At 43.0% G+C, this 22904-nt stretch overlaps 1 protein-coding gene across 1 annotated transcript in view; it reads left to right on the top strand.

Annotated features, from left to right (window-relative positions):
• The window catches only part of stk32a (serine/threonine kinase 32A), a 126852-nt gene that overhangs the window by 77152 nt on the left and 26796 nt on the right, over window positions 1-22904 (top strand). Inside the window, exons 7-9 of the mRNA XM_047378211.1 lie at window positions 12744-12833; window positions 16817-16920; window positions 19438-19554. Coding sequence (XP_047234167.1) covers window positions 12744-12833; window positions 16817-16920; window positions 19438-19554 — 311 coding nt within the window. The remainder of the gene's footprint in view (window positions 1-12743; window positions 12834-16816; window positions 16921-19437; window positions 19555-22904) is intronic.

Here is a 22904-nt window from a genome sequence, read left to right as displayed (position 1 = left end):
CCTGTATGATCTCCCTACAACGCCTCGGCATGCTCCTGATGAGATGGCGGATGGTCTCCTGAGGGATCTCCTCCCAGACCTGGACTAAAGCATCCGACAACTCCTGGACAGTCTGTGGTGCAATGTGACGTTGGTGGATGGAGCGAGACATGATGTCCCAGATGTGCCCAATCGGATTCAGGTCTGGGGAACAGGCGGGCCAGTCCATAGCTTCAATGTCTTCATCTTGCAGGAACTGCTGACACACTCTGGCTACACGAGGTCTAGCATTGTCCAGCATTAGGAGGAACCCAGGGCCAACCGCACCAGCATATGGTCTCACAAGGGGTCTGAGGATGTCATCTCGGTACCTAATAGCAGTCAGGCTACCTCTGGCAAGCACATGGAGGGCCGTGCGGTCCTCCAAAGAAATGCCACCCCACACCATTACTAACCCACTGCCAAACCGGTCAGGCTGAAGGATGTTGCAGGCAGCAGATCACTCTCCACGGTGTCTCCAGACTCTGTCACGTCTGTCACATGTGCTCAGTGTGAACCTGCTTTCATCTCTGAAGAGCACAGGGCGCCAGTTGCGAATTTGCCAATCCTGGTGTTCTCTGGCAAATGCCAAGCATCCTGCACAGCGTTGGGCTGTGAGCACAACCTCCAATTGTGGACGTTGGGCCCTCATACCATCCACATGGAGTCGGTTTCTAACCGTTTGTGCAGACACATGCACATTTGTGGTCTGCTGGAGATCCTTTTGCGGGGCTCTGCAGTGCTCCTCCTGTTCCTCCTTGCACAAAGGCGGAAGTAGTGGTCCTGCTGCTGGGTTGTTGCCCTCCTACGGCCTCCTACACGTCTCCTGGTGTACTGGCCTGTCTCCTTGTAGCGCCTCCAGGCTCTGGACACTACGCTGACAGACACAGCAAACCTTGCCACAGCTGGCATTGATGTGCCATCCTGGATGAGCTGCACTACCTGAGCCACTTGTGTGGGTTGTGGAGTCCGTCTCATGCTACCACGAGTGTGAAAGCACCACCAACATTCAAAAGTGACCAAAACATCAGCCAGAAAGCATAGGTACTGAGAAGTGGCATGTGGTCCCCACCTGCAGAACCACTCCTTTATTGAGTGTGTCTTGCTAATCGCCAAAGATTTCCCCCTGTTGTCAGTTCCATTTGCACAACAGCAGGTGAAATTGATCGTCAATCAGTGTTGCTTCCTAAGTGGACAGTTTGATTTCACAGAAGTTTGATTTACTTGGAGTTATATTGTGTTGTTTAAGAGTTCCCTTTATTTTTTTGAGCAGTGTACATACAGTACAGACCAAAACTTTGGACACACCTTCTCATTCAAAGATTTGTCTTTATTTTCATGACTATGAATATTGTAGCTTCACACTGAAGGCATAAAACTATGAATTAACACATGTGGAATTATATACTGAACAAAAAAGTGTGAAACAACAGAATATATGTCTTATATTCTAGGTTCATCAAAGTAGCCACCTTTTGCTTTTATTACTGCTCAGCACACTCTTGGCATTCTGTTGATGAGCTTCAAGAGGTAGTCACCTGAAATGGTTTTCCAACAGTCTTGAAGGAGTTCCCAGAGATGCTTAGCACTTGTTGGCCCTTTTGCCTTCACTCTGCGGTCCTGCTCACCCCAAACCATCTTGATTGGGTTCAGGTCCAGTGACTGTGGAGGCCAGGTCATCTAGCGCAGCACCCCATCACTCTCGTTCGTGGTCAAATAGCCCTTACACAGCCTGGAGATGTGTTTGGGGTCATTGTCCTGTTGAAAAATAAATGATGGTCCAACTAAACACGAACCGGATGGAATAGCATGCCGCTGCAAGATGCTGTGGTAGCCATGCTGGTTCAGTATGCCTTCAATTGTGAATAAATCCCTAACAGTGTCACCAGCAAAGCACCCCCACACCATCACACCTCCTCCTCCATGCTTCACGGTGGGAACCAGGCATGTAGAGTCCATCCGTTCACCTCTTCTGCACCGCACAAAGACACGGTGGTTGGAAAGAAAGATCTCAAACTTGGACTCTACTTTCAAAGTTTTCCCAATTGTTCAGACTGACTGACCTTCATTTCTTAAAGTAATGATGGCCACTTCTTTTTCTTTACTTAGCTGCTTTTTTCTTGCCATAATACAAATTCTAACAGTCTATTCAGTAGGACTATCAGCTGTGTACTGTATCCATTTCCTGCACAGCACAACTGATGGTCCCAACCCCATTTATAAGGCTTGAAATCTCACTTATTAAATCTGACAGGGCACACCTGTGAAGTGAAAACCATTTCAGGTTACTACTTCTTGAAGCTCATCAACAGAATGCCAAGAGTGTGCTGAGCAGTAATAAAAGCAAAAGGAGGCTACTTTTGAAGAACCTAGAATATAAGACATATTTGCAGTTGTTTCACACTTTTTTGTTCAGTATATAATTCCACATGTGTTAATTCATAGTTCTGATGCCTTCAGTGTGAAGCTACATTATTCGTAGTCATGAAAATACAGAAAACTCTTTGAATGAGAAGGTCTGTCTAAACATTTGGTCTGTACTGTATATATAATTTCAATTGTTAAAGAACTGCCATGTACCAAACAATGATTAACCATTTTCTGAAGCACAACTTTTCATTTTCAGTTTCCGTCTTTTCTTTTGAACAAAGAAGTTATTGTTTTCTGCATTGTGGTCAAGTTTTGATTTCATTTAAATAAAAAATTTGACATTTCGGTTGTTTTATTTTATTTTATTATTTATTTAAGTCTGTAGATGGTAAGTGATCTATTGTTTGTCCTGTCCTAATGCAAGCGGCGGTTTTTTGTCTGTGCACCGCCTGTGTAAAATCTCCCAGTCCATTAAATCGAGCGCACCGATCTCCTTGGCAACCGCTCTGTTTTGGAGGTAAGCGCGCATGCGCTCTCATGTAGTGTATGTGAAATCTCTGGTCATAAGCGGTGTTTTCGAGCTGTACTGTGTTGTTGTAATTCAGCAAAATAACATGAAACACAACTAGTTACTCTCCCTTTGCTTTTAACTGGGGTATTTAGCAGTGAGCAGACAGACATTAAACGTAGCAGTTCTTGTTTTAAAGCCTGGCCGTTCTCAAATGCCAAGAGATGCAAAGCAAGAGCATTGAGGCTCCAGCATAGCAGAACAGTTCAGAAACTATTTGGAATGAGGGGAAAATAGCTATATTTATGAACAGATTAAGTCGTGTTTTAGACTGCCTATTCGTAGCGGATCTGATGTTCTTTGTGTGCTTGTGAATTTTTGCAGCTGTAGCTGGTTCTGGATGACTGCTTCATAGCAGACCCGTTCTTCCCTCTGCCCGGTACTGCGTACCGGCGCAGAATCTTTTAGTGGTACGCAGTACTGGACTGTACCAGCTAACTTTCACCCCTGTTCATCACTGAACAGCTTAGTCTGTTTGTGTTGCTGCTAATTAACTTTAGCGATCATTCATCACTGAACAACATAATCTGTTTGCGTTGCTGCTAATTTATTTTAGTGGTGGTTCATAGCTAAACCGTTTTGTTTGTTTGCATTGTCAGTGTATTGCCATTGTGCATTTTGGCCAAAGATGGGGAAAACATCCCAGACTGCAGCTGGACATGTGGGTATGTTGCAGGACCCCATAGGAACACAGGCACAAGTGGCGATTGGGTCATTGATTCTGTTGTCCCCAGAGGAGCGTAAAGGTCTCAATGATTATAGCATTGAGCAATGTAAAGCAAGGATTCAGGAGTTGCTCCAAGTCATTAAGAACCCACCAAAAGACAGACGGGTTGAAGATGTGTTATGACAGCTCACTCTGTTGTATCAGCAAAGGTTATTGTTGGAAATTGACCAGCGTGTTAAACTGCTGTTTGAGTTGAATGGTACTTTCCAGACTGTGGATGTCCTTAGAGGTGAACTAACAGAAGTTGGATATAGGTTGGAAACAGTTGAGTGCAGCCAGGCCACTCCCCCATCCTTGGAGGACTGGGGGGGCAAAAAGAAACCCACCTCACAGGTTGAAACCTTTGCAGGTGAGCCATACCTGCGATACCCTGAGAGAACCTACAGGTCAGATCTGGAGGAAATAGAAACTGCCCTCCAGAGATTACCTTTCTAGGCTTGTGGAGTTCCCCATACATCCACTGAGTCCAGAACAGATGTAAATAGTCAGACTAGGTTCAGTGGTGCGGTGCCCCACCCCACTGTACTCAGCAGCCATGAACAATACCTGACTGTGGATCCAATAGAAGTAAATAGTTTAAGGTTTAGAGTCGAGCAGCCGTCAAAGTTGACTCACAGTACTGTCCTCTACGATTCCTCACCTTCGCCAAGGCGACAGGAGAACCAGCCCTGGGATTCAGATGGTTCATACCGCCCTCAACCGCTGCCCAAGACCCAAATCCGGGGAGCACAGGGCCCACCATTGTACCCTGAGCAACCTCCACTGCCTCCTCCAAGGATGAGGCGTGATGCACTGACACACCCTGAATGCAGCCGGAGTGAACACTTAGATGATGACTCAGATGGGCCGCCACCAATCCCTGAGAGTGGATTGCGCACCCGCGTTTCAACCCTAATAATGCAGAGTCAAACATTGATGTTTATCTTAGGGAAGTGGAACACTGTCTTTTAGATTTGTACTGCCCATCAGCACAGAAAAAATTGAAGCTCAACTGGAAGACAACATCCAGGAGCGTCCGTGTTTTCATGGAGAGCCTGCCCCCTGCAGTCCGAGACCGTTATTCAACGCTCTGCAAAGCTTTAAGGGAAGAATATTCCGTGTACATGGACCGGGCCTCCGCGCAACACTTGGTGCTTTCGCTATCCAGCAAAAGAAAAGCTAAACACCCAGGGAGTATTACCAGCGCTTGAGATCCGCTTACTTCCAAGGATGCAATGCTCCCGCCATTTAGGAGGAACATGCTTTTAAATCCCTCTTCCTTCACAACCTTCATGAAAGTGTGCAATACGATGTTTACTATGTATTGCAGAACAAAGACCCTGAGGATCTGGAGCATCTGAAAAATTGCTCAGATGCCATGGGAAACACGTGCTTGCCCGACCAAGGGATCAGAGGGCGAGGCTAGGGTTTTACAAGTCCAGACTGAAAGAAGCAGCCTTGCGTTGGAAGGTCAGGAAATGCCTTCAACAGGAAACAACGTTAAGAACAGGTTCAGGGAACAATGTTGATTTGGTCAGCAGGACCGAGGGGTTGGCAATGAATGGCAACCGAAGTCTGGTAAACCGGATAACCCCAGGTCCAGCAGACGCCCTGACCATCAAGCGAGGCCTAAAGGTAAGACTGATGGAAATAGGTGGAACCGACACGCAGAAGGGATTATGGGGAAAAAGATGGAGGAGGTCTTACGCAAGATGGTGACAGAAGCGGTGCGTCACGCCACCACACCACCACAACCTTCGAAACAGGAAGCCGACCCTCCAGGTAAACCAGATCCGAAATCCCTGTCAGCATGACTAGGCGTGGACTCCGTCTCCACGGCAATCAGAGTCTATCTGGTCGGGTGGAGAGACAAACCTGAGAAACCTCAAGAACCCCTTGGGACCTCATCAGGAGAAACACCCCTGACTCCCTTCCTAAAATTATTGGACAAACTAACCCACAACACACATGCCGGTCACCTATACTATCCGACCATTATAGGGGGGTGCGTCAAGGTGAATGCACTCTTGGATACAGGATCAGAAATTAGCCTGATGTGCTCAACGGTGTTTGAGGAGGTGAGTAGAGCCATGCTCGCTCTTGGTAAACCATTTCAAGTTGAGGGTTGTGATGTAAGCGTCACCAGCTACACCCAAGACCGATCATATATAACCAGTCGGGTGTGGTTGGATGTTTCATTCCAACACATGACTTTGGTCCACCCCATTTACATTTGCACATTGGACACAGAGCCTCTCCTTGTCGGCCAGGACCTGCTGGACAGGCTGGCCCCGCTCATTGACTGCCACCAGGGCCAACTCCGGGCCCAGGTGGAGGTGCCAAAACCCCTGGGTGCAAGCAGTAACCGACCCTTTGCTATCAACCAAGTTTCCAGCTTGGAAGGGCCCAAAGAACCTCTAGCAAAGCGCATGCCTTCGACAGAGCCAGTCTCAGGCACCCATGGTGCACAAATGCACCCAACCTCCCAGGGAACTGCCCTCCACAGTCATGACTCATTTCTTTGCTCTCTGAAAAGTGCATGGGTGAAACCTTACAACCCCAAAATGGTGGAAGGCGTGCACCTGGAAAACACCTTCGCACCTGAAGTGATATTAGCAGTTTGGTTGGAGAAGTCTGCAATCAGCAGGGAGCTATATGGCCGTTTGTCCCAGGAAAACCCACGTCTAATTGAGGCACAACGCAGCCATAGTCTACTTTCAGCAGACTGGCCACGCCGCCTTCTGAAGGCAACCGGAGTCTGCTCTCCCATACCTTTAGTATTGCTCAGCACCTGCACCCTCCGGTTTTCATCGAGGCAGACCTGCTGGGTCGGCTGGGCGCCCAGTTAGACACCTTGTTTAGGCCTGAGCCAACTCTCCCTCAAGTCCCTTCTTGGGAACCCCTGGGCTCATGCTGTCAGGACAAACCATTCCTCAGGCCTGCCAGGTCATTAGTGAGACCGATTCACAAATACCGCAGCAAACAGCAGGGATACTGATCCAGCTGATAGTCACAAAGGGACAGAAGCTTCAGAGCACCCACGTTTTCTTTCAACCTCTTCCCTACTTCCGGGAACTGAACCTGGTAGTCTGTGGCACGCCCATGCTTGAGCTGAGCAACCGCTCAATTTATCTTTTGGTGAAGAATCCAACCCAAGTGCCTATCCAGGTAACCACAAGAAAACCCCTGGGGATGCTCTTAGACAGCTCCTTTTATGACTTCGAGCTAACCATCCCCATCATTGGAGACATGCCCTTATTTGTGTCTGGTAGACAGGACTCTCCAGACGTTTTGTTCACGTTTCCGTCGGACATGATCACAATTGAGAGACATGAGGTTTTAACAACAAAATCCACCTGTGGTGCTACCCTGGGGGCTGAAGGCAACCTGGTGGTGTATGCACTGGCAACACACGCAGGGCAACCAGCTAAGGAAAAGCCAGGGACCCGGGAAATGCCGCCTGACACTCGACTACCATTCACTGAACAAGCAGGTATCCCTCTCACGCTTACCCATGATTCACCTGGACCAGGAGCTGGCTAAGGTGAGAGATGCTTGCTTTTTCTCCACAGTGGATGTGGCGAATGGCTTCTGGACAATGAAGGTAGACCCAGCCAACCAAGTTGGCATTTTCCTTCGGGAACTGCCAGTATACCTGGAACAGGTGCCCCTTTGGGTACTCAAACTCTCCGGCCGAATTTAACATTTTCCTTCACAAGGCCATGTCTGATGCCTCAGCCCGGGGAAACCTCCTTTACGATGATGACATCCTTATGAGGAGCAGGTCGTTTGAGGAACATCTAGCTGAACACCGGCACGTCCTGGACCAACTTGGTGCAGCGGGGCATAAGCTAGCACTCACCAAAGGCCAATGGTGCCGGACAAAAGTGGAGTACGTTGTTCTAACCGTGGGCCCAAACGGCATCAAGCCCCAAGCCAGCAGGCTCCGGGCCATCCAAGACATAAAGGCTCCAATGAATGTGTCTGGACTTCGAAGTTTCTTAGGGGTCTGTAACTACTACCGCCAGTTTATTGAAGACAATGCGGAGATGGCCAGATCCCTCACAGAACCTCTGTGCAAAGACACGCCTTTCACTTGGGGAGAACCCCAAGAGCATGCTTTTCAGCTCTTGAAGCAGAAACGTGGTTCTGCTCCTTGCATGGCCTACCCAGATAAGGACAAGGAGTTTTACCTGGAAGCGAGTTTCACTTCCAAGTGTCTAAGTGCTGCGTTGAAGCAGAAATATGACCAGGACATGCGAGTTGTCACATACGCAAGCCGACCTTTGAGTGACATAGAGGTTAGGTTCTCAGACTGTGAGAGGGCTCTGCTTTCTACAGTCTGGGCAGTTGAACATTTCCACAGTTACATTGGGGGGCAGAAAGTGATTATTGAAACGTGCCATCAACTGGTCACTTTCCTGAACAGCGAACGGTTGAGAGAAGGAAGAGTGTCCAACAGTCCAACATGGATGATGGCACTCCAAGGTTATAACATTGAGGAGAGGTACTGGGTTGGATCAATCCCCAAATCGACCAGAGGTAGTAAATACCTCCTAACAGTGATGTGCAGTTTCACTAAGTGGGTTGAATGCTTACCTGCACCAAACAACACAGCTGTAACCACGGCTGTTCTTTTGCTGAACCATGTTTTCAGCCGGTGGGGTCTTCCCCTGTCCATTAACTCAGACAGAGGAACACATTTCACCTCAAATGTCATGACAGCGCTTTTTGACATTCTGGGAGTGGAAGTAAAATTTCACATTCCCTACCACCCACAGTCGTCGGGTCCGGTGGAGCGGATGAACCGTACCATAGTGGCCATGCTAAAGAAGTATGTTAGCAGCAACAGAAAAGACTGGGATATCAAACTCCCTTTGGTTCTGATGGCCATCCGGTCCACCCCTCAACGCTCCACAGGAATAACACCCTTTGAGATGATAACTGGAAGGCAAATGACCCTCCCACTCCATCTGCTGTACCATCCAGAAGATGTGAGTGTGACAACTGCCTACACAGCACATCAATATGTCACAGACTTGAAGGAGCATCTCAGATCCACGTTCACTTGGGCACAAAAGAACCTGGAAGCCAGCGAAGAGGGCGCAAAAGCATATTATGACCGGAACGCAGCCCACCGTGAATACGAAGTGGGCAAAAAAGTTTTCTATTTGAGATTTGTTCAACCAACTGGGCGTTCCAGGAAATTCCTCCCAAGCTGGGCATGCCCATTCGAAATTGTGGGAAAACTCTCACCAGTGGCCTACAGAATAAGAATCTCAAAATCCAAACAGGCCCCGGTGTACAAATGGGTTCATGCAAACCAGATCAAACCCTACAACACACTCTCCTCCACAGGAACAGGGTTCCCCTCCGGACAGGAGGAAGGAGAGGTTAGTGCATAGGGTTAGCCAGATAGGTGCATGTTCAAATAAATCCACACTAACATGCACTAACCACTAACAACTCCACCCATAAAACTCCCTTCTATCATCAGGATTTCTCTTTTGCAGGATGGAGGTCATCTGGATGATTGGCATTCTTGTTGGCTCAATACTCGCTCTGCCAACCGGTGTAATAGAGATAGGACCCCCAACTGGCACAGTCCTGCAAGACACCCCCGGGCTCCTTATTACACACTGTAGACTTCATTCGCAAAGGGTTTTCGTACGTCTAGACCCGTGGGACGTGTACCGCAAACACATCCGCCTTCCTCCACTGATGGCTGAAGGAAGACCACAGGGGCCTCAAACCCCTGACACCATAGACCATGCCAAACAAACTACAATCTACATCCTCAAACAACTGCAGAAATTCATGGTCACCGACGAGGACCTCAGTGGTAGTAAACGCCCAAAGAGATTCCTAGGTGGATTGATAGCCTCAGCAGCGGCGCTGGGATCTGTGTTTTCCATTGGCCTTTCAGCAGCAAATTCAGTTAGCCTGAAAACTATTCAGAGGCACGTACAAGAATTAGAGGAAGAAATGCCGGAAATCCAACAGAGACTCCTCCGCCAACAGAGACTATTGGAAGCACAAACTAAGACCCTCCAGGGCACAGTTGTCACTGTAAATTTACGCTCCAGTCTTATTAACAATACCCTGCATGCACTGCAAACCCTCATTTGATGTACACACAGGTTGTAAGAGACTTGATGCAAGACCTGATTAGAGAGGTTGGTTCATCGGTAGACAGCCCAACTGAAGGACGGATACCTACTTACCTAGTTCCGCTGGATTTAGTAGAGAAAATCCTAAAGTACACCACAACAGACACCTTGCAACCTCCACAAACACAACTAGCTTATAGCTTAGGCAGCGCAAATTCAATTTTCATCAATCCAGATAACTTAGAGAAAGGATTTATGCTCAATCTCCCTATCATCGAAAGAACAAATGTATACAGGCTTAAAACAGTGTTAAATGTTGGGTTTTGGAAGGAGAATACACATGTACACCTGAAAACCCCATCACTCTTAGCTTACCACGATGCTGATCCAAAACTTTATCTAATTCCCAAGTTAGACCTGTGTACCAAAACCAAGGACCTTCATTGGATGTGCCCAAGTAATCCTTTTATTAGAGACGTCACCGATTACAAGTGTGGTTTAAGGGAGGGATCTCCTGAACAAAATTGTCAGGCTAGAGTGACTCTAAAAGTAGTACTTGAAACCAAGGTCGAACGTGCGGGTAATCGATGGCTTGTAAGCACACCAGTGACAGAAGCCATCTTACGATCAGCTTTGACACAGTTACCCGGATAAAATTACCCAACCAAACGATGTTTGTCTCCGTACCCCAGGGTGCACTCCTCCACCTCGGAGACATAATCCTTCATCACCTTAATCTCGATTGATATGATACAGAAATTGAAATTATGGATGCCTTCAAAGGATATAATTTCAGCATTGATGCTAGTATTGAAGAACAACTTTTAATGGAAGGTAACTAATTAAGTTCAGTCTTACCCCTGCAGAGTTAAGCTTCACACCTCTCCCTCAATTCCCCAGGGGAACAGAATGGACAGAAACCCATACTAGGACCGTTACTTTAGTTCTCCTTTTAATCGGGTGGGTTGTGACGGCAGTAATGGCACACACCGCATACAGGCAGGTTAAGCGTTTACAAGTCAGGATTGATTCCCTCATATTCATTTCCCCACGGTTCATAGCACCACCTTTACCAGTGACACAGGCAGGTTCCAGTGCCTAAAGGAAATTGGACGAATAAGCTATGGACTATGATTTTGTTTTTTTATATATACATATATATATGTACTGTATCTTTTTACTGTTGTTTCACTTTGTCTCAGGCTTACCAAAGCTGATGACCAAAGAATGTAATGATAATGGAAATGTGTTGTTTTGTATTTTCTCATTGAACAACATAGAAAGGTATGAGCTAGTCAGAGTTTAGCCCTGCCCAGGCTAACCTCTATCCTTTCCAATCATAGGCTTTTAAGGAACACAGAGACAGTTTGCTGTTTGTGTTGCTGCGCCACGGATCACTGATTGTTCAGCTAAGGACAGAATTGTCCCAGTAGCTTCAAAGACTGCGATTCATCTCACCCCTTGAACCCTGGGCGGGAATGTTGGACCATTTTGTTTGCTGAATATTGGACAATTTGTACGTTGCTGGACACCACCATGCCTTTCGGCGTCATCGGCCATTTTGTACCCCAGAATAGTCCGCTACTACAAATCCAGTGGGCACTGCGGCTGATAGGATGGGGTCGTCGCAGCTCTGACGTCACAGTGGGTTATATAGTAAATGAGCTCCCTTTAATCCTTGCTTCCAAGCTGGATACCGGAACAGCATCTGGGGCGCAGCACTCTGTAGAAGAAATTCCACGTGGACTTTCATTCATTCTCCCCCCGTTGGCCAATGAGAAGGAAAATTCATGAAAGAAGTTTTTGGAATAGGAAGGCCAGAAATTTCACTTTACCGATCGAAGACGTGAGTTTAACACGTAACAAAGGAGGTTTCAAGGAGACCGAGGTTTCAAGGAGACGAATTTGGCATCTTTGTTTTTGTTCCAGTCGACTGTTGACGGTCCGTCATATTGTTCCTTTTTGTTTCAACACCTGAGAGCAAGCTCAAGGTACATTTAAAGTTGGACCGTTAGAATTTCATGGTGGAAACTCACCATTTTTCTCTGGCTGCCGCCGAAAAGTTTATGATCCTTTGTCCACTGAGCTACAACTTTGGGGGGAAGTTTTATGACCCTTTATGGTGTTACACTGAGCTACATTTTGGCGGGGCCGCTCCCAAAGCTCCGCTAAGCACCATATTATCACTTGCTTTTCCATAAATGCTGGTTTGAGTTCACACACACTCAATGCTGTTTTATTTTGTTTAGTTAGATATTTTACCCTTTTATGTAAAACTTTGCATGTTTGTTTAGGTGAAGATTATCAAATCGGAATAGTGAGGTGTATCAGGCTGTTGATTTAATAAATATTCACATAGATAAAGAGAAAGCGTTTGTGTTTATTTTGAGGAAGAGTGATTTGTGAGTCAAAATAAGGTCAAAGTTCCCCACATTTTGGTGAAACGGTTGATTAAACAGTGACATCTAGTAATAGTTATCAATTATTACTGAGAATTTAATAATTGTAATAATCAAAGGCTTTGAGCCACAATTACAACACCAGAGGACATCTCTGACTTCGATTAATAAATAAGGATTTTGGTTAAGAAATACATTTTTCTCAAATTATGATTTTAAATTATAATTCTTGATCAATATTAATTAATCAATTATCATAATCCTAACATAAGGTAAATGTAAGTGGTAGCTTATAGGTGCAATATTACTTTACATGTGTTTTAGTACTTTGCAAAGTTAATTTCAGCTTCGCTATTCAACTGTATATTTCTTTTCTTTTTTTTTTTGCTCTTTGCTGCATATATATTATACTGATTGCTATTTATTGTTAGATTTAGCTTTGTTTGTAATACTTAGTTTTCTTTCGAATTTCGTAACTTAACATGTAAAGGTGAGCTGGTATGACATTAAAAATCCTTCAATCCTTCAATCCTTAGCTGTAGGAGTATTAACATGATTCATCTGATCTGCAGGGCACGTCCATCTTACAGACTTCAACATTGCAGCCATTGTAAAAGAAGACCTGAAGGCAACATCAATCGCTGGAACCAAACCATACATGGGTAAGAACATAACATTATTACCAAATCTGCAAAGGTCCAATTTGATCTTGAATAAATCAAATTCACAAAACAAACTAGTAAATCAGTAATATAGTGGGGATTCCTCCCTATTTTGTTTAGAACACAGTTTGACCTGTTTGTTGTTGCCGGTACAATGCCCTGATTAAAAAGATAAGTTCTAATATCCAGATTCTTTTCTTTTTTTTTATTTAATGGCAGACTAAAGAGGAGTATTCTGTTTAAAAGGTGAATAACTGACTTAAAATGGACTTCCCTTATTTTCTTTTGGAAAATTTCACCCGTTTGCACAGAACTTTTTTGTTGTTCTTATTTTCAGATTATTAAATTCTAATATTAGTAAATACAAAACACTGTTCTCAAATGAGGGTTTAATTTGTTAAGGTAAAGCTATCTAAACCAACATGAAAATAATACCCCCTTATGAGATCATGAATTAATTGAGATTAACCAAATTTTTCTGTCCCGAGATCACTTAGGACCCCCATTAATTGCTCAAAAATGAGTTTAGCAGAGGCGAGAGTGAGCTTGGTGTAAATCACTCAGATTATTACAGGTACATGAACAGTATGCATGGGATGAGCAATGACCAAGGATTGGAATTGTTTGATCCGAGATCCCCTGACTGGGTGCCATAGATGCTGCTCCGATACCAAAAGAGTGGACTGAATAATACTCTGGTGATATGCCTTAGCAGAATTTGATGGAAATGTTTAGTGAACCAGAATCTTATGGCTGGACTTCCTAATTCTGTAATGAAGAATGGATCTTGAGGTGAGGCATTTGCGGATAATCTGGACTGAACGTAGTTCAGGAAGGAGTTAAGTCGAGTTAATGTCAGTTTAACCTCTCTGGAGAGTTAAGGTAAGAGTGTTGTGACTGTGAATGGTGATATCTAAAGGCATGGATGAATAGAAGGATCATTCCTGGATGAGGATGAGGCGAACTGTGAGCACCGCAGGAAGCTGTAGAAGGCTAATAGAAACACAAATCCAAAATCCGGTCAGTGGAAGGAGATAGATAGCTGGAGCGCAGTGTGACGATGCAATGAGTAAGGAGATCAGATGTGAGTGGTAGGCGTTGAGTGTTGGCTGAGGGTTCTTTCTTTTTCAGCCTTTTAAGAAGCATGGGTACGTGGCAGTGAGTAATAGATGGGCAGTTGTTACCTGTTACCAGCTTGAAGAAAAAAGTAATGAATTAATGGATGGTAGATGTACGTATTTTGAGGACTGAACGAGAGCATGTACTGAAGTGACACATAGATGTTGTATTGAGAGAGGGGAAATGCAGTTGATAAGCTGCATGAAATGATTTGAAGCTGTTCCAGCCTGACAAGTAGGCTGACAGAACGTGAGGTGCAAGACTGTTGAGGATGGCTTCTTCAGAAGCCTCGGAGAGATTGACTAGCTGTGGAGTTAGTGGAAGATCTTTGAAGAAAATGGAGGGACTGGGTTTAAAAGGTTTCTCATTCTGTTGCCAAAAGTCAGAATTTCTGGAATGAGAAGCACGACAGACCCTTAGCGATTCTGTTCTGATTTCCTGGAACATGAGCTGCGAGAAGCAGGAATTGGTGTTGGACGGAGATTAGAGTAAGTCTGCGAACAAACTGCATTATTTCTGTGGAGTGAGAATGGCCTTTAATAATGATTTATATGTCTGCTGTGTTATCTGAGTGGATGAGGATTGACTTCTTGGACCATTCATGCTCTGACAGGATTGCTTCTATGATGATGGGGTAAAGCTTGTGAAGAGCTGATGAGGGGGAATGCAAATGAGCCAGAAGAGACCTGTTCTCTGGGGGCCATTTGTAAGCAGGTCTGAGAAAGCTTCAGTAAGATCAATGAGGCCATAGTTTGGAGGAGGGGATGGGGAGGTCATGATCAGGAAGTCGTCAAGAAGGTGTATCACGTAAGGGAGCTTGTAGTTATTAATGAGGATCCATCATAATGCCTCTGAAAGAAAGTTAAATATTTTTGGGCTACTTCTGCACCCAAGCGAGTCGTACTGCAAAAATATAGGCTCCTTTCCAGAAAACTCAGCAAAAATGCGAAATCTGTGTGAATGGGGAGGACGCGCTGGTTATGTCTGCCTTTGAGAGCCATGCACCTTGAGATGAGTTTAATGGCATGATTAATTGTTGCGTATTGCATGGAAAAATCTTGGAATGGGATTATGCTGGTGATGCTAGGAATATGTGAGCCGTGTGAAGCAGAATAGGTCTATAATCAGTCTTTTCTTGTGGCAATGCCAATGTGACTAACACAAAAGTTAGGGAAGGCTGACTGGCCGAATAGGCCTATCATAAAACCTTTTTTAACTTCATTGGCAATGAGAGTGTCGACTGTGTTGGGTTCTGAAAGAGCAGCCTGTAGGTTGTGATAGTGGTGGGTGGAATCAGGAATGATTTCTATGCCCGGGTGAAAACCGTGTGAGAACCCACTAATGAGAAAGTCCACAAAGTCTCTATCAGAGTGAGAAAAAAGAGTCAGTCTGCCGTGGATGTAGGATTGTGGATGGAGGGATGAAAGGATGTATGTGCAAGGGGATTTTGTGAAGCCTGGGAAGAGGATGAAATAATGGAGGAGAAGAGCTGAGAAAGCTCAGATGGAGAGGATGCAGGCACGGTGGGAAATATGACTTGCCTCCCACTAGGGGAAGCTATTGATGCAGGCAGAGATCTGGAAGCCGACGGAGCCCTGATGTCACCGGAGGTGTTGGTGCCTTTTGAGTTTTTAGGGGAAAAAGTACAAAGGTTTTATAGTTATTAGGCATACTTAACTTTTTAGTTAATAAAAACCTCTTATATATTTTAAAATAATACTGTCTCTAGAAAAAAAAAAGTATTCATTTAAGTACAGGTTAGGCTTCACTCATCCTCACTGTGACTCCTGTGAAAGCTGTAAATGATTAGGTATCATGTTTATTTTTCTGGTTTTTCTCAGTTTGAGTTTATTTGCTCCACAGAGGCATTTGTTTTGTGTTTTTTCTTTGAATTTTATAAAGTGCATAGATTATTTACATTGGATAGTTTTATACATTGTGCCCTCCACCACTGATGGCACCACTGGTAAAATGTACGCAAAAATCTTAAAATCCTCTAACCTTTTATTGGAATTTCTGAATCTCACAGTAAAAACTATACAAAAATCCAAGCTTTAATGTGAGTGGGCAAAACATTCCAAAATGAATGAAACTGAAACATTTTTGTAATGTGGTAAGAGTTGATGAGGAAATGGACTGAGCTAAATACAGGTCGATACAGGAAGAAAACCTGTTTGAGGCTTCAAAAAACTTGTGTGAGAATAACAGTCAAAGTTAAAGTTTTTTAAGTATAATAAATATAAATAATGAAATGTATTAGTAAGTGCATTTTTTCTCTGTAGCATCATAAAATATATGGGGTTTTGTTTGATGGACTGTGTACAAACAAGCAGAACATGATTTACACAATAGATAATTCTCTTCGGTTAATGGGAAGGAAGAACCAACCAATAGTTACTGCCTGACTGCACTTTCGCTATGCAAAATATTTAATACATAAGCAATCAGATGCTAAATTTGCCACCACACTTTGATCATCAATCCTGTCAAAGCAGATGAAATTCCTCATTTTCTTTTCAGATCCGAGTGGCCATGAATGACCCAGCATCCAAAGTCTTTACATGTATTTTTAAGTGTGTTGGATCACAATGTCCAATCTAGTACAGAATAAAACAGATGAGAACATGTCCGAAGTAACTCATTGTAAAACGGTGGAAAAATGTCCCCCGCACTTTCAAGCCAAAACATTGTTGTGTAACATTTCTGTTCTTTCTGAATAAAAAAAACAACATCATATAACATTTAGCTTAGTACAAATGCAGTCTAAGTTAAATAAATAAATTGTATAAATACTTTTTTTCTTATATTAAAGAATCTAGAATACTTTCATGTCTTAATTATATTGTGCATTATATTCTGTTCAGCTCCTGAGCTATTTCAGAGCTTCGAAGGGTCCCATCCTGGCTACTCCTTCTCTGTCGACTGGTGGTCCCTAGGGATTACAGCCTATGAACTACTGAGAGGACAGGTAAGACACACCATTAACGTCTTGGCTTGTGCTCTCAAATAGCTCACCTCTGTGTGGCCTTGGATCTATGTATAGTCGGTATTGGATATGACCCTTGCAAGGAGATGCTCAATAATCGTCATTGGGAGTAATAATAATTGGTTTAGGTGTTCTGCAATAGACGAGAGGTGAGTTAATGCAGTAGCATGTAATTCCAAGAGCTGTAATTAATCTTCAGATTTATACTGATTTCATGCCGGTCCCATCTGGAGGAGTTTAATTCTGGTTTTATGGAAATAAAATGGTGCAAAATATTTTCCCTGTATTTGCTTTGAATTGAATTGAATTGAAGGCATTTATTTGAAACTGACCTGGGGTTCTAATGAAGTGTATTTTAATACATGCTAAGGTTCTACCTCATTATCTTGGATCCTGAAATTAATTATATCTATTTTTTGTTTTTACTCACAGTATGAACTTGTCTGTCTTTTACTTTACTGCAACTTAAATCCTTACACCACACATTTTACATCTGACCTTAAATATTCATCACCTTTTCAGAATCTTGAAAAGTCTCCTGTAAATTGTGCTTTTTAAATATGATTTCTCTAGTCCTTATTATAAAACTGATGTTGAATGAATATTCTCACCACATAAATACATAAAGTGAAACACATCTTGCTTTCCTTCTCCTTTCTTTGCACACTTTTATTCATTCTGTCTCTGCCTATGGCCTCTTCTTCTTTCATATTATTCATTTTCACTTCATTCCCCTAGTTCTTCTGGGTTTTCCCAGATGATTCTCTGGCTGCACATTTCAACACCATTCATTCATTCTAAATTTACTTTCAGAGTGTTAAAACCTGCTCTTTTTGGATTTTTTGTGAATGTGCAGAAATATCTAGTTGGCAAAAACTATAATCTAATTTAGGGGTTCTTCAAATTTGACTAATACTGCACAAAGACATTGAAAATCATCCAGAACATGGATGGTCCCTAGCACATGGAGATCAGTGTATGCTGCACTCCCCATGGAATAGGGCTTCCAGCTAGGGAGATGCGCTAAACCTCCAAATTACGCATATAGACAGTGTGCTGGGAGAGCGAGCTAAGTTGAAAGTTTTCAGACTTCAAACACAAAATGCCGTTGAGTTTAGCTATGAGCAAAGCACTTTGTAGAAAAAAACTCCTTGGCTGAAACTGATGGTGGAGGTGCAAAACCTGGTTTTTGTAAGGAAACTCCACAGACCTTGACGAAACATTACTGTGCTGGAAAAAACATATGCCAAGTACTAAGAGCACATTAGGGTCATCCAAACTTTTACACAGAATATGTTTCTCAAATACCCAGATATCTGTCTACTTTTGAACATTCTTGGAGATCCTGGAGTATGGGGTAAGATCGCTGTCAAAAACAATGTGTATGTAAAGACCGTAGTTTCTTGGTCCGTCATCTTAGCGCTAGTGCTGCTGCTTCTTCTTCTTCTCTTCTTCTGCTGGCGGTTCGCAACAAATTCAGAGGTTCATACTGCCACGTACTGTACATCATTGTATAACTCCACCCACTATATTCTGAGCCTGAGATCACATGACACCAAGTCGCTGATGTAAATTCATATTCTCATAGAAAAGAAATCGTATTCACAAACTGTTATAGCATATTGTATTCATAAAGAATAAACCACAACTGTGAACTTGAACTTTGTGTTTGCAATTTCTTGAAGCTGTAACATTTTATTTTGTATTTTTATAGAGAAAATATACAATACCTCTTTTGGATTTTACTTATGCACAACTATTGACTAATATGCACACATTTCCGTCTTTACATATACATTGTTTTTGACAGCGTTCTTACCCCATACTGGAGACAGTAGGGCAGTCGTAATCCACAGTAAAGGGGCCTTGGGGGAAGCTATTTTCACAAGGCTTTAAATTTTATCAAGACTTGTACATAAACTCTCTTTCTTAAGCTGGTCTGCCCCCTCTCACTACATTAATGCCTCACTTCATTTCACCTTTGTCTGACCATTAGCTGCAAGGTGCTGAGCTCTGCAGAGGTACAAATCAGTTCTTGTCAATTTGTTTTATTTTTTCCAACCTCCATTACATTTCAGTACACTATTTAACTACACAGTGAGTTAACAAAATAATAGCAATTGGAATGTTAGGTTGTAACCAGGAAAACTGTAACCAGGAAAAATTACAAAATGCATTGTTTTTGTCTTGCGCTGTGTTTTCACCTCTCAATCTTGATAAACTTTGTTTGATCCAAATACATTTTTTACCTTACTTCACCCCTTATTCCCCTTGTCCTCAATGTTGTCATTTGTCTCTAACAGAGCAGAAAATGAGACCATAAAAAGTATGAGCAAGCGGTACAGAAAGATCATGAAAAAAAATCAGAAAGGAGAAAGTGTGGGACAAATATGTTTTATTACAAAATAATAATAATACATCTCCAGAATGAGTGCACGGCATGAATACAAGTTGTATAATCTCTTCTCCTCCCCTCTCCACTTTTTGTTGTTATTTCAGAGACCGTTTGTGATGAGATCCAACACACCATCTAATGAAATTCTTCAAATGTTCCACAAAGTCCATCCCACCTACCCTGCGGCTTGGTCCTTGGAAATGAAGTCTCTTCTCAGAAAGGTGCATCTCTATTAATGTTTATTCAAGTTTATTAGCATAAGATTAGAATAATATCAAAAGGGTCTTTTTTTTCAGTAGACAAGGTACGATGATACTAGGTAACTCTAAAGAAACCACTTGCCTGCATTGTGATGTTAGCATATAAACCTTTACTTCTTCACGCTGATCTTGTTAGTCACTGTTGATTATTTTCCCCAAGGACTGATATGCTTATTTGCAGTACCCAGCCACAGAGTCCTTATAAGGGGGTCACTGTTGTTGTTGTCACTTTTCTTGTTTTGCAGAGAGGCTTTAGAATTCTAATCATGCAGCAGAATCAAAACGCTTAGTGAGTCACAGAGGAATTGCGAAAGAGGGCTCAAAAGTTTTGACCAAACTTTTTGTTCCTGATATTTGAATAAAACAAAAGCTTATTTTCCACTTTCGTCTCTCTGCCTGCTCAGACGGTTTTGCCCTAAACTCCCTGCTTGCTTGCATTCTTTTACTCCTAACTTTTTATCTCTTAGCCAAAATTACGGAAATATTGGACTAAAACAACTTCTTACCAGCGACTCCCAAGGATTATTATTATTATTTTATTTTTTTAAAGGACTTTGATGTTTTTATAATTGAACTCGAAAGCAGGACAAGTTGACGCCAGCTAATCAGCACAAAATGCCTCCCTTCACCACAGAGGACTTCGACAAACTTTTACAGAAATTGGCTAGTTTGGAGATGAAAATCCATCGACTAGAAGTGAATGTGGAGATGAATATGGGGTAAAATGATGATTCAACTCTGCCTGTGATCGCAAACAGTGACAGCTGGCTCAACAACTCAGCCGGCAATCAGGACACTGAGAATAAACCTACCGGCAGACCCCCCTGGCATGTTTTAGGGACATGTCCAAAAAATCAAGGTGGACGACTCACTTGAAGATCTCAGCAATTAAATAAATTAGAATGGCCAGAATTACATAGAAATGTCCCCGTTTCCCCTGGGAAAAGGAGACTTCGACAGCAAGCTGCTGTCACAACAACTGATAGGAGTGAGACAGCTGGAAATAATGGAATTCCCCTCCAAAACAGATTTGCTCCACTACAGAATGAAAACCAGGAAAATGATCCATCTTCTGAGAACAATAAAAGGTTTGAGAACAACCTTCATTCTAAACAGTCTTCTCCTAAGCTGCCAGAGAAAAAGCGCCCCACCAGACCAAGAACCCTAATAATGGGCAACACAGCTGTGGATGAACTTTTGCAACAAGAAGAACACAGAAATTATGATTGGTACCAGTAACGTGGTTTCTGATATCTCAGAGAATATTCTTGCAATCCCAGAAAAGCGCCCGTCTCTAGAAAACCTTATTATACACTGTGGAGCCATGGATGACGTGGCTAAGAAAAAATCAGAAAGACTGAAGGAGGATTTCACTCGTCTTCAGAATATTGTTGGAGGTCTCAATATCAAGGTGTTTCTCAGCGGACCCTTTGCACCGATTTTCTGTGGAGATGAGGTTTTTTCCAGACTTCTGATGATTAATAAGTGGTTGAAAAAAACATGTGCTACCACACCTGTGAACTTCATTGACAACTTTAATATTTTTGGGGGAAAAAAGACAACTCTTCAAGCAAGATGGTTTCTGTTTGAACAAGCCAGGAGCCAGACGTCTCACATCTAATCTCTTCTTTTCAGTAAATAATCCACCAGCAGCTTCGACATTCAGCAGAGAACATGGAGTATCAACAACAATGATAACGCTGCCTACAACAGCTCCAGCAGAAACATTCAGCCAGTTGGGTGAGAAAGAGAGGTCATCACAAAAGGTCTCCCTGTTGAAATCCACAGGAGAAGTGGACCCCCCCATTATAACCCCATCCCCCCAAACCCAGATCGACACCCCCGGTAAACCCCCCCCTCACCCCAGACCCCGACCCAGACCGCACAGAACTCTCCCATCTCCCCACTGAGCCCACTTTTTGCTTTACTGGATTCTAATAACATTAAAGGGCCCCTAATAGGAGATAGTTGTAAAATCTCTGTGCTTATACGTGACAGAAAGAACAGAGCCAAAAGGATAAGAGACAGTAATAAACAATTAAAAAAAGCCATAAACTGTCAGGTACAACCAGACACAAAGTTAATATCAGCAACTAAGTCATATGAACTGGCTTTACTGAACATTAGATCTCTGTCAGGAAAATTATTTTTAATCAATAACTTCATTACTGACCACGATCTTGATGTTATGTTTTTAACAGAAACATGGTTACATGAATTTAATGAAGCTCCCATTCTGATAGAGGCGACGCCTCCGAACTACAATTTTATTTGTGAGAGCAGACAGCATAGAAAAGGTGGAGGTGTGGCCACTTTGTTTAAAGATTTATTAGAGTGTAAAAAATTATTTCTGGGCAAATTTGACTCTTTTGAATATTTGGCTCTCCGGGTAAAGAGCCCTGTCCGAACCATGTTCTTGAATATTTACAGGCCTCCTAAGTCCAAAACAAACTTTATCAGTGATTTTAATGAGCTCTTATCTGTTATTTGTGTTTATTATGACTGTTTAATTATTGTGGGAGACTTCAACATTCACATGGACAATCCTGAAGACAGAAGTACAATAGATCTATGTGACACTCTTAGAAATTTTGGTTTGACTCAACATGTTGAACAGCAAACGCACAAACAGGGACATATTTTGGACTTGATCATCACTAAGGGTCTAAACATTTCCAAGGTGTCTGTAACTGATGTTGCTCTATCTGACCACTTTTCTGTTATTTTTGAAAGCATCATCTGCAATGACTCAGTTTGCCAAAGAGACATGATAAGAAAACGCATCTTTAAGGACGGTGCTGCTGAAACCTTTAACCAGATTTACTCTTCTACCACCACTTTGCCCTGAAACACTGTAGGTGAGCTGGTAGATAACTTTCATTCTAAAATCTCGGACATCATTGATTCAATTGCTCCAATTAAAGTGAAAGTCGTTTCTGGGAAGAAAATGTCTCCATGGAGAAGTGCTCCACCAGTCAGAAGTGAAAAAAAGGAGTGTCGAAAAGCTGAACGCAGGTGGCGAAAGACTGGACTCCAGGTTCACTATATTATCTATAAAGAGAGACTATACAGATATGACCTACAACTGAAAAATGCAAGGGAATCCTTCTTTTCTGAGATCATCAGCAAAACATTAACAATGCTCGTGCATTATTTGTCACGGTCAACAGGTTAACAAACCCTCCTGTAACTGCAGCATCTGAACTCCACTCTCCCAGGGCCTGCAATGAATTTGCTAAATTCTTTACTGAAAAAACCCAAAAGATCAGAGAGGCAGTCAGCACATCCACATCAACTCCAGTACCAATGTT

The sequence above is a fragment of the Girardinichthys multiradiatus genome, chromosome 11 (genome assembly GCF_021462225.1).
Source record: "Girardinichthys multiradiatus isolate DD_20200921_A chromosome 11, DD_fGirMul_XY1, whole genome shotgun sequence".
NCBI classification, from domain to species: Eukaryota; Metazoa; Chordata; class Actinopteri; order Cyprinodontiformes; family Goodeidae; genus Girardinichthys; species Girardinichthys multiradiatus.
The sequence above is the reverse complement of the archived record's forward strand: the minus strand, read 5'-3'. Positions and strand labels throughout refer to the sequence as shown.